This window comes from Leptopilina boulardi, unplaced genomic scaffold (assembly GCF_019393585.1).
Source record: "Leptopilina boulardi isolate dan_hultmark-lab unplaced genomic scaffold, ZJU_Lbou_2.1 LbouV2_341, whole genome shotgun sequence".
Lineage (NCBI taxonomy): Eukaryota > Metazoa > Arthropoda > Insecta > Hymenoptera > Figitidae > Leptopilina > Leptopilina boulardi.
Window position 1 is genome coordinate 604,455 of NW_026137909.1, and position 13,412 is coordinate 617,866.

Genomic DNA, 13,412 nt, shown 5'->3' on the forward strand with positions numbered 1-13,412 from the left:
ATTTTCTTTGAAAAAGTCATATTTTATGAAATTTAATCGAAAATAGTCGCATTCACCAAAAAAGTTGATAAAAGTCGAAAAAGTTGTGCAAATCAAGGCCTTTATAGTATAATAATTTTTAATATAATACTTTTTAATTAATTTTGTTTGCATTTTTATTGATGTTTCTTTTTAAATTTGCAAATATTTATGTCAGGGATTTCATACTTTAATAATTTTATAATTATAAAACAAATTAAATAAACTTTTTCAAATTATTCCCGCCGGTAAAAGTGTTATTGTCATCTTAATGCACTAATAATTAATTCAATTGAGAACGATAGAGAAAGATTAGCGATAGAAAAATGAGTTTGCTAATATATGGATAGCGAATTCTTAGCTCTGGTAGCTAATATTTAGCTGCCACAGCAAAACATATTAGCTATGGAAGCTAATTATTAGCTGTATTAGCTAACAATAATTGCTATCCATATAATAGTAATTGGGGTTAGTTAAAGTAACTAAATTTTAGCTAATATAGCTGACTATTTTTCTCCGTGCAAAAAACTCAGTTATATTAAATTATACAACAACTTTAAGAAATTAAAATAATGATTTACTCAATTTACATATACTTAGTAGGCGTTTCTGTAATTTAAAAAGAATGCTATAATACTCTTCTCTGCCTCTACTCCGGAACACTTTTTTGGCTGGGGCAATGTCAAGGTAGTTTAAATTGAAGCTCCGTCTCTCGAAACCGGTTACTCAGCGCGTTGAACTTCCTTGATACTCGTTTAACGGTGATCGTTTTTGTGAGAATTAGACACAAATTAGAGGACAAACAAACAGTAAAATGCTCAAAAGAACTTTTATAATTTTATATTTAAGCATATTGGTGATTAATTTAAAAGTGCAAGCTATTGGAAAATATAAAGGATTAGAATTTCTCGAACCATGTTCCAAAAGAGATCCTAGTTTTGATATCTGTTTATTAAAATCGTCTAATGAACTTATACGACAATTCCGAAAAGGTGAGGAATATAAAATATTTAACACTTTTTTTGAAACTGCTTTTCAAAATAAAATAATATTTTAATGAAAATAAGTTATCCTCAAAATTTTTTGGCATTTCATTAACAAAATGTGAAAGACAATTATTTTCAACGTTTTGCTTATAAATTTTTTTATACATATGGAATGATAAATATAATTTAAAAAAAAATTAACTAAGTAAATAATAATTAACAATAATCAAATATGGAAAAGTTTTTATCTTACAAAATTCATAAAAGTAAAGGAAGAATAAAATTTTATATTTTTACAATTAATCTATAATTAAATATATATTTAATTATAATGTTTTTAATATACAATTTAATATTTTTAAAAAATAGTAAACCAATAGGTAATTTTCACTGATAATAAATTGTGTGTGAATTGATTTCGAAATTTATTCAGATGACACTTTAATTTTAAATCTTAGAAGTTTCTTTTACTCTTGATTGGAGTTTTTGAATATCCACAAAGTGATAAAAATATAACTAAACATTCAAACAAAATATTATTGATTCTTATAAATCTTAGTCAACTAAAACTGACATATTGACTTTCGCTTCAGGCTAAATGATTCTGGTCACGCGACATCATTGTATTGCATGTATCACATAAAACAGTTAGAAAAGGAAAGACATTTAACTTCATAAAATTTTAAGTTTCAATTCTTAACGAAAAATTTATAAAATAATAAAATACATGATAATTGTAAAGTACTATATATTGTTTATAACAAATTGAGATATGATTTAAGGATGAAAATCAGAAGTTAGTTTAAAAAAATTGACGTTTGGAAGAAAGCATATATGTACGAACCGTGTCATGAATTTTTACTACATTCACTCATTACCATGTCCTACATATAAAAATTTTTTTGGAAGTAACAAACAGATGAAACAAACATATTATTTGAGAGAAATTTTTAAACTAGTTTGAAAAAAATTAAATACTTATTGTTAGAATTTTCATTAAGATTTTTTTATATGAAATCATAAAAAATCGAGATAATTGTAAAGATTCAAAATTCCTAAATATGTTCATTCTAACCAGGGCCCGATAGTTTTCCCTATTTACAAAATTTAAATAAAGTAAGTTTTTAAGATTAATATGAAATTTATTAAATTTTTTTTGAATAAGATTTCTTATTTTTAAAGTAAATAAATATTTATACTGTTATAAACAACCGATTAATTTTTTCGTCCGTTATTTTGGGTCCGCCATTTTGAATTTTTAAAGTTTAATGTCAAATTTGAAATTAGCGATCCCAAAAGCCCGCGAGTAACAATTTTAAATTAAATCCAATTGATTTTTAAATTTTAAGTACTTTGTTTGCCATTTTGAATTTTGGAAAACTATAAAAAAATTATATTTTATGAACATTCAAAATGTTGAAAATTGATTTTTATATATCTCTTTATTTTTTTATACATATTTTTTTAGAAATAATATTTAAATATTAACCTTATTATATATTATAATTTTAAGAAGGTGCTAAGTTATATTTTTAGGTATTTGCAGAGATAGATTTTTAACATCAATAACTTCGTTTTTAAATATTCTCCAAATTGTTCATAATACTTTTAAAGATACATAAATATTTTTTAATAAATAAGGCAAAAAAGGCAGGTTCTTCAAAATTTTTAAATTTCCAAAATGTTAAAAACTCTGGATAAAATAACAGTACACTGAGAAAAAAATACTGTTGAATCAAATAGTTCCATGCTATTGAATTTCCTGTCATTGATTCAATAACAATTTTATTGATTGAAAAGTATATCACCGTCCGACAAAATTCAACTTTTTTTTGCCCCACAAAAAAATCCAACATTTTCGGAAACTAGGACCAAAAAAAAATTACCCGTGTCTGGCCGTTTTGCTAGATCAAGTTGTTTGTGGTTTTAGGGGTGAAAACAATCCCTAAATGAAAAGTGACAAGATATCTTTTAAAAATTATTAATTTTTTATAAAACTTGGTATCTGGGGGTTTTCTGGGTCGCTGATTATTAATCTGATGTCAGATTTTTAAAAAATTCAAAATGGCGGACCCAATATAGCGGTCAAAATTTTAAGAAGTTGTTAATTTTTTATAAAATTTGGTATGGAGGAGGAGTTTTTGGGGTAGCTGATGTCGAATCTGATGTTAAATTTTCAAAATTAAAAATGGCGGATATAAAATAAAAAATTAATAACTTTTTAAAAATTTAATCACCATATTGAATCCACCATTTTGAATTTTGCAAAATCTGACATCAGATTAATAATCATCGACCCCGAAAACCCCAAAATACCAAGTTTTATAAAATATTAATAATTTTTCAAAGATATCTTGTCACTTTTCATTTAAGGGTTGTTTTAACCCTAAAAACCACAAACGACTTGATCTAGAAAAACGGCCAAACACAGGTATTGTTTTGGGTTTTAGTTTCCGAAATTGTTGGATTTTTTTGTGGGACAAAAATCGTGTCGGACGGTGTATTATATAAAACGAAAAAACGAAACTATTTAAATCAAAAGTTTGGTACTGTAAAATTATCCAGTGTGTAAATTGATGCTAGGGTAAAAGGTACAGAGACCGACACCCTGACAGTGAACGACACCTGCTATTAAAAACGAAAATAACTATAAAAATAATAATATTGAATTAAATATCACTAGTAAATTAATTAAAATACAATAATTAGAAATTTATACATTTGACACAAAATTTTATTACTTTATATTTTCCTCAATTTTTTACTTTCTAGAAAACTAATCTTAAAAAATTTGCTTTATTGATTACAAATTTTATAAATATTAAGAAATTGTTGAATAATTATATTTTAACACTAGAACTACCGACGGTACATTTTGTCCCGCGGCGCACGGTTTTTCTTGTGAATCTTTCGTTAATGACTAGCTAGAGGGCTGAAATTTTCTGACTTTAAATCTTTTTTGAGTTTTCCATGGTTATTAATATTGTTAAAAACAATTATTATTACAAAATTAAAAAATAATCATTTTGTACAGTTCATTGAAAGTGTAAACAATGATAATATATGTGGAATTATGCTTATTTTGTATTGTAATTGCCTATATTAATATTTACAAGACATGCGTTTTTGATACAAATCTACATGGTAAGCAGCGCAGCGGAAGTTAGTGTACGAAACTGCTGATGAAACGCGCTTATCAAAAAAATCGTTTTTGGCAAAATCTCAATTAAAGTTTTGGGGTTTTCATATACATAGTTTATTGTTGAAGGTTTATTTATTATTTTAAGGCCTACCGGAAGTTTGCAACTTTTCGGGATAATTTTCTATATTGCTCTAAAGTTAACATAAAAATCGCAGTTTTTTATCACTCAAACCTATTTTTTAGTGAAAAATTAAAATGCTGGAGGATTTCTGACTTCGGATTTGTAATCTACGTGAAAAAACCTATAAAAATCATGTATCACTTTATTTTTCTAACTTTTAAATGTTAATAAAAAAAACAAATGAATAATGAGACAAAATGTACCAGTGGTAGTTCTAGATATGCAGGATCTTCGGTAGTTCTAGTGTCAAAAAACTCTACAAAATTAAAGAAAAATATTCATAGGTATCCTAACATTTTTTCAAAGTTATGGGCAAAAAATGATTTTTTAAAAATTTTATTATTTTTATTTGATTAAAATAATTTTTCTATCTAAAGAATTTTCTTTTATAATTAATTACATTTTTTTCGGTGTAAAAATGTTATTATAGGGTGAGACTTTGTCAGAAAATAAGCGATTTGCAAGTGGTCTTTCGATTTCTCTGAAACTGGGGAAGTAATTGTTTCAGGTGAGATAGTTTTAACCCCCAAAGGATTTTTCAACATTGTTCCCGCTACACCATTTTGAAAATCAATGCATTATTTTTTGAAAACACTATATTTCCAAAACTGTTGAACAGATTTTGTAAAAATTACAGACAATATAGTTAAATATATGTAGTTTAATTTAATATTATATAAAAGAAAATTTTAAAATTTTCATCCAAAAAAAGTAAAAAAACATTTTTGAATTAATTTTTAGTTAATTTGGCCTAATTTTAAAAAATTTTAATTTACATGTAACGATTTCTTTGGATTTCACCTTTCATTTAGAAAAAAGAAAATTATGGACACTTGAATAGTTTCAGAGAGTTTCTTCCTCATCCTCAAAGAGCACGTTGTGCTGAGCTTTGTATTGATTTTTGCAATTCTAGCGAGTGCGCGTTTATACTTGTTTTTTGACCGAAGCACTCTTTCGTCTAATATGCTATTTTTGTCGTTTTGGACGAAAAAAACACACATTTGATGACACTATTACATTTTTTTCAAAATTTTTTTTAATCTTCCTCCTTATTAAAATAAAAAATTTGTAACATATTTCCATGATTTCAACACTTGAAAAAAAATTTAATATAACTGTGGAATATTCCCTTAATATCACCTGAATTTCCCCTCAATGCCACTAAAATATTCCCTGAATTTTACCGTGGAATATTCCCATGAGGCGGACATTTTGAATTTCACAGAAAAGCATGGGAATATTTCACGGTGATATTCAGGGGTTATACCGTGCTGCTTGGGTTGTGTAAAAGTAGAATAAAAATATATTTAATTAAAAGGATTCTACTGTATTCATATTAGGCAACTAATGCAATGTGAACTAATGTCTTGTTCATATATAATTAGTAAATTTTTACTTTATTATTATATTATTGATTTTCACTGTACTAGGTTTACCACAGTTAGGATATCCAGAAGTTGAACCTATTATTTTGGATCAAATAAACATTGCAATAGGAGAGGCTCCAAATAACTACAGAGCACAATTTAGAAACATAACTGCAAAAGGTGTATCAACATTGCGAGTTTTGGAGCTTCAATCAAACATTAGTGATAGTGAAGTACTATTACAAGTTGTCTTAGATATTCCAAAGATTGGAGCTGTTGCTAAATACCGATCAAGTGGTACTTTAGTTTTTGTACAAGCTGGTGGTGCTGGTGATTACTGGGGTGAATACAGTAAGTTCAATAATAATAAATTATTTTATGAGTAATTATGTGAATAATATTTATCCTCATATCATCCAGATATTCAGGATATTGCAACGGACGTTCTGGACATATCATTTGATCTTGGGGAATTATGATATCCCTATGATGTCCTGAGGATATTCTAGGGTGATAAACTAATTTCCGAATATTTCCTTAACGTCCGTCCCTACTGGAAAATCCCTCATAGGATTCCACATATAAACCTAATTAGGTTCCATGTAGAAATCCATGAAGATTCACACACATAAGAACACACGAATTTCGGACATGATTGTAGTAAGAAACCATATGGAATACCTTACAGTTTCCCATGTGAAATTCCATTTAAAATTACGCACATATAGGATCCAATATGAAATCCCACGTAGAATTTTTTAATCAAACAAAAAATTTTTTTGAGTATTAACATTTTTTAAAACTTGAAATTTTAATTTACTAGTAGTAAACATTTTTAATATGTGGAGTGACCACAAAATTTTATCACATTTTGTGTACCTTTTACCGTTTTCCAAATATAAAAAAAATGTATTTTTTTAAATGTCAAATTTTTCAATCTTTTATTGGATTCCAAGTAGATTCCTACACCAAATCCTGTTCGAAATTCCGGGGTGCTTTTATATGGAAACCTTTATGGATTCCGCATGGAATCCAATATAGGTTTCCATGTTGAAACCAATGTGGGTTATCCAGTAGGGGTATAATATTCTGAAATATCAACGAGAGAATCATCATTTTATTGAAATATTATTTTAGAAAATCGTCTGAGATTTTCTTAAATAAATATTTGGTTATTTAAAAAATTTGTAATGTGTAAATATCGGTTAAATTAAATTTCTGTCAACTAATAATTCGAATAAATAAAAAATTGTCTAAAGAAAATTGTGTCTTTCAGAATTCTATCAAATTAAAATTGAAACAAAAGTTATTTGGATTTATTAATGTCTCTCATTTCATATAAGAGAAAGTCTGGTTGCTCCGGACATGAGTAATATAAAAAATAAGGTATAATTTGCAGTGATAAATTAACTGTTATTTATACATTATTCAATATTTTTAGTTAATGTAATTCAATATATGTAGATTCTTTTAATAATAACTTTAAAATAAACTATAAATAACACAGGTCTACAAAATAAGACTTAAGAAAAATTGCTTATCACGTCAAAATTTTGAGTAAAGTGGGGGTAAAGTCCCCATAAACCGTGTTTTTGAGGGTTTTCAACATTTATTTTCTCCGTATCCTGACGTGCTAAAGACTTCTATATAGGCTTAAATTAAAGCTTATAACATATATTTTAAGATCCATATGCATAAGATAAAAAAAAAATTTTGAAAAAAGTGGGGGTAAAGACCCCAAAAATCGAGTTTCTGAGAGTTTTAATATTCTTTTTCTCCAAATCCCGACTTGCTAATGACATCTATATAGGCTTAAATTAAAGCTTAAATCCTACACTTTAAGACCCATATACCGAAAATAAAAAAATTTGAAATTAAAAAAAAGGGGATAAATACCCCGAAAACGTGTTTTTAAGAAATTTCAGTATTTTTTTCTATGAATCCCGGTGTGCTAAATACTTTTGTATAGACTTTAATTAAAGTTTTAATCCTACACTTTAAGACCGATATGGGGTGAATAATACAGTAGCCGGCCACTTAAGAAAATGTCGCAACAGTAGTCGTACTCCAACATCAGCTTTTAATTTATAATATATAAATTTTACTTAAATACTAGTATGCAAAGTAAAAAGTGACGTAATATTGAGATTAAAGAATTTTTTATCTTTCTACATAACTGATTTCTTTTAATTTAAAAAAAATTAAGTGGTCGACTATTGGGGGATGAAAGATCTTACTCCTACGCAAAATAAATTAATTTGAAATAGAAAAAAAATGGGGTAAAGGCTCCAAAATTTTTTAAAGAAAGAATTTAATACAAATTTATTATTTATTTTATTTAAAATTTAATACAAAGAATTTTTTACCTTTCCATATAAAATATATCTTTTAATTTTATAAATAAACGTAAAGTGACCGACTTTTTGGTAGATTAAAGCTTTAATTTAAGCCTATATAAAATTCTTTAGCGCGTCAGGATTCGGAGAAAAGAAGTGTTGAAAGTGGGAGAATTTACCCCCACTTTACTCAAAATCTTGACGTGATATGCAATTTTTGAACCCGGGATCGTGTTCAACACACAAAAATACATGGGAAAACACTCTGATATCTCATAAAATAAACCTTGTAGACCTGTGTAATTAAAAAATAAAGTAGAAAAGTGTCAGATAACTACCGGACACTTTTATGTTAAGTGTATTTTATTTGATATTAAAATTAAATTAGAGTAAATTTCATAAAAGTAGTTACTGTACTCAGTTTTTGAACAATTTAGTTAGACATTTTGTTTTAAATTATATATCGCACGTATGTTGACGAAATTCTGTTGATATTTACACGATACGTTAGAGATTATTACTAAAATTAATTCTAATTTTTCTATTTTTATAGAAGGAGTTAAAGCTAAAGTTTTTATACGTGCAAAGCTTTTTAATGTACACAATAGACAGTATCTTAAGTTGCAACAGTTAAAGATGGATTTTAGTGTTCGTGAAATAAAGATGGAAGTAAATAATATACACGAAGGAAATAGTATTCTCCGTAAGTATGCAAATTGCAGAAAGTATGTTATTATCATATTCATTCTTACTCAAAATTCCTATACATATAGGATCCTATGTAGGTTCTTTTCGTGAATTTGTTTCAATTAATTAATTGATCACACGCTGTAGATTTTAACAATCTGACTAAATTAATCAGCTGATCAATTAAAACAACTTCACGACTGTTATGCTTTCACATGATAATGTTTTTCACAGGTTTTCTTGTAAAATATTTGATAAGTGCAAATGAAATTATGTTTAGAAGTCAAAAATAGTAAAAGAATTCGCTGTCATGTGCCCAAACTATAACTTTGTGTACCAAAAACAAATTTTTTTGCACTTTTATGGAGACAAATTACAAGTTGCAGATCTAGTAGTACTAAAAGAGATGATATATCAAGAATTTCCCAAACACCTCCGAAATTTCATTTTACGGTAAAAAATCGTTTTTTGATGTATTCATGTGAAGAATTACTCATAACGTACTAAATTTTTAACCGATTTACAAATTTTTTTTGCTTTAAAGGGGGAAAGTACATCTTTTTAACGGCGTATTGCTTGTTTAGTCAAAATAAAAACTGACGAGCCTGCAGTTGAAAGTTTTTGCAATTTTTAGATTTTTTCATCTTTAACGAAGTTTTAGGTTGTTTTTTGATATCGGGGATGTTTTTAAAATCAATATTTTGAAAGTTCGTTTAATTACAAGTAAAATGAGCTATTTCTTAATAAGATTGGTTGAAAATTAACGGAATTGTGTGATTTTGAACTGTCTTGGTTAAATGATGTGTACGCTAGGAGGATTAAATGCGTTTATTCAAAAATTTTGATTTTTCCCTTTCAAACGAAAGCAAAATTAGTTAAAAATGGAGGAAGTTATGAGTAATTCTGTACATGAATACACTAAAAAGTTGTTTTTACCGAAATTTTGGTGGTGTTTGGGAAATTCCCGGTATACCATCTCTTTTAGTCATACTAGACTTACAACTTGTAATAGGTCTCCATATAAGTGCAAACAATTTTTTTTGTTAGACAGTGTAATATTTTGTCAAAAAATATATTCTCAAAAATTACATATTTCATTAAAGTGCCAATATATGCCGAACTTTAATATTCAGATGACTAAATAAGTAAATTTAATTAAATTTTAAATTAAATAGTATATTTTTAAATAAATATTGCGGGATGAATTATGATTTATTATAAGTCGGAATAAGTAAAATATATTATTGACTAAGAATGGCTGGTGGACAAATACCATGCTTGAGCAATTAATTTAATTTTTAATCAAGTCTTAATCAATTTTTATCAAGCTTTAAATAATAACTTTTATTTGCAGAAAGTGCTTTAAATTTGTTTATCAACAGCTACAGTCAAGATCTATTGAAGAAAATGAAACCAGATATAAGACGGAAGCTTGTTCATTTAATGAGTAATTTTGTGGAAAATCTCTTTTCTCAAGTGCCTTACGATGCTTGGATGGAAAATTAAATTATAAATACTGTGTTATAAGTCTGCTTATTATATAATTCTTAAATTAAAATGTAAATTAAATAATTACCCAGGTGAAAATGTTCACGTAAAACAATATATAGAAATTCGTATTGCGTAAAAATCTATTTGAATTTCCATGTACTTATGCAAATTATACGTAGTAGTTTGAAATACTTCGACGTGGAATTTTACGCAAAAAATTTTCTTTTTTACAATTTCTTAATAAATAAGTCCTGAGACCCCGTTTGGCGTCACAAAATTCAAAACTGACGTTTATTCTTACTTATATGTAACCGTTTAGGAATAATAGAAGATATTATTTATATATTTATCGACTTCTACGTGTATTTTAAAGTGTAATTGTTTCAATATACCACCCGAAATTCACGTGTTTAAAAACTATGTTCATTTTCACGTTAATAACACAGGCACACAAAAAATAAAAAGCTGTTTGACCGAGACACTACACTCGTCTCTTTCCATGTATTTTTTCCCGCTGAATCCGAAGTCAGAATTGTCAGATTGGTTTTTACTTTTGAAATAAATTCAAAAAACTGCTCAGAAAAAAATAAAATCAAAAAATTTATGAATGTCACTGCGATAGTGTAATTCCATGTATTTTTTGCCGCTGAATCCGAATTCAAAGTCAGAATTGCCAGATTGGCTCAAATTTTGAAGATAATTCCAAAAAAATTGATGTTAAGTTTTTTGTTACTTGAGTTTTTTGCAATTATCTTAAAACTTTGAGCGAACCTAACAATTCTGACTTTAGATTCGGTTTCAGTGGCAAAAAATACATGGAATTACACTAGCTCAGTGTCATTCAAAAAATTTTTCACTTTTTGATTTTATTCTTTTTTCTGAGCAGTTTTTTGAGTTTATCTCAAAAATGAATACCAATCTGACAATTCTGACTTATGATTCGGATTCAGCGGGAAAAAATACATGGAAATAGACTAGTGTTGTGTCTGGGCCAAACAACTTTTTATTTTTTGTGTACCTGTGTAATTTCACCAGATTAGAAAAAAGCATAGGTACTATAATGTATACTTTTTTCATATTTAATATTTAAAACAAACTGCTGTACTGTAGAAAAATAGTATTTTAGTTGTTTAAAATTATATATTTTAGGAAAGTTTAATATTTATTAAATAATAGATAATAATGTATGACGAGTGAATTAACCGATATTTCATTGTTTATTGATAATTTAAATTGCAACGCCCAAGTCACCTTCAAATAGTGTAATTTCCAAATATTGTCAAATTTTACTAATATATTTATTTTAAAAAAATCATACATTGGTCGAATGCACTGATCCATAAATTACCAAAAGAGTAGCACGCGTATAGCCGACAATTCCTTTGAATCCATTTTCCCGAATGACCAGAATCCTGAATGACGAGAATCTGTATAAACTTTTGTTAACCTGTTGATCTACAAATTTCCGATTTGTACAAGCTTAGACAAAGAATAATAGACTTTTGCGTGTAGAACAAAATCGTTTAGTTGGGCCATTTTGGTTGTCTGATACAAATTTGTTGAGCTATTTCAACCAAACATTTAATTAGGACAACAAAATTATTTGGTTGAACATTTTTAAATTCCAACCAACATTTGGTTACGACAACAAAATAATTTAGTTCGCTCTCAGTTCGTATCTTATGAAAAAAATTAGTATAAGTCTTTCAAACCGCATAGCACAGTATATTTCCTGAACCTTACCTGACCCTAAAATTGCAAGTTTAGCAATATTGAAATAGATGTTTCAACAATATTAGTGTAATTTATTAAAATGTCCGCATGTGACAAAATATTGACGCAAAACTTGAGAAAATATTTAATTGAAATATTTAGGATATTTTCAACATTGAATAATGCACACTAGTTGCGCTTCGTTTCTATGGCCCTTACGGTTGCGTATTTTAAAGCAAGATATTGTAAGTTTTAAAAAAGTTAGAGACTTGTAACTTAGATGGTTAGAAGGTTTATAAAATTTTTCGTCTGAATGTATGTCAAGAAAATGTTTTATTTTTTAGGCATTTATAACTCCCAAAAGATTTCAAGAAAAAATTATGCAATATCCTTACTTTCGTACTAATTGCGAGTCTTAAAAGGAAAAAAATTCTCTAATTGAAGTCATGGATATCTTGGATATGTGTAAGAAATCTCTGACAGAAGGAATTTCGCAAAGTTATTTGCCATTACATATGGGAAAATCTCTGGAACTTTTAACTATTATGTCCCTCGCGTATATTTTGTTAATTCCAATGAAATTTTACCTGGTTTTTGTTGGAAAAATCAATACTTGATACGAGCAATCATTTCCAACAGGTTTCACATTAATTTATTAAATAAATAAATAATTATTTAATTTTCAATGCACGATTTTCAACAATTTCTACTTGTCCCTAACCATACTTTGTGGTGCTTTAAACGATAAAACTTTATTATTAAAAAAAATTACCAGTTCTAAGATACGTCATTTTAAAGTTAATTAAACGATGAACACATTTTCGCAAGAAAATTAACATTTTGTAAATTGTAAAAAAAGTTATAAGCTTTTAAAAGTTGTCCCTCACTTTTAACCTTTTTGACTGCAATCCTCTTATTTAGCATTTTTCTTTAATAAGACAATTGGCACACCAAAATAACTTATGAGAAATTAAAGTTCAAGTCATTAGAATTACTTTGAGACATATTAAATTGATGTGCCTCGTGTCTTAAAAAAATTATTGTAATTTTAATAACAGAAAACACGTGTGTACAAAATTTGAAAACGACCGAAATACGAGTGATACTCCACGAAAATCAGTGTGAAGTTGACGATTTTCATTTTTTAAATAGAAACTGTCAATATAATTAAAACCTGAAGGTTAAGTTTAAATGTTTATTTTGAGATTTATATACAGACGAAAATGAATCCTTTGAAATTAATTATCAAAAGAGATAAAATGCGAGAGAAAAGAAAAATTGAAAACGAGAAGCGAGAAATGAAACTGGAAAATTTACGATTATTAAATTTAAATACAGAAAAGTCTTTGAAAGATGTTTGGTATTTAAAAATTATAGTTTTACATTTTTAATTCCATTTAATTTAACTTAAATATATTTATCAAATAAACATTTTAATTTTTCAGTAGCTCAAAAACAAGCAAAATGAAAAGTGAAATAAAAAATAATTTG

At 27.0% G+C, this 13,412-nt stretch overlaps 1 protein-coding gene across 1 annotated transcript; it reads left to right on the forward strand.

Moving 5' to 3' along the window:
• The first annotated feature begins 703 nt into the window (after positions 1–703).
• Positions 704–11,523, forward strand: LOC127285686 (protein takeout-like). Its single transcript, XM_051311820.1, has 4 exons — positions 704–1,010; positions 5,758–6,045; positions 8,584–8,733; positions 10,072–11,523. Exons 1-4 carry the CDS (start codon positions 833–835, stop codon positions 10,221–10,223), a joined length of 768 nt encoding a protein of 255 aa, XP_051167777.1. The 5' UTR covers positions 704–832; the 3' UTR covers positions 10,224–11,523.
• Positions 11,524–13,412: the final 1,889 nt, after the last annotated feature.

Bases quoted from the DNA above. Each gene is read 5' to 3' on its own strand.
- LOC127285686 (XM_051311820.1), top strand. From the start codon at position 833: ATGCTCAAAAGAACTTTTATAATTTTATATTTAAGCATATTGGTGATT. The intron at 6,046-8,583 runs GTAAGTTCAATA...CTATTTTTATAG, and splicing joins TGATTACTGGGGTGAATACA to AAGGAGTTAAAGCTAAAGTT. The intron at 8,734-10,071 runs GTAAGTATGCAA...TTTTATTTGCAG, and splicing joins CGAAGGAAATAGTATTCTCC to AAAGTGCTTTAAATTTGTTT.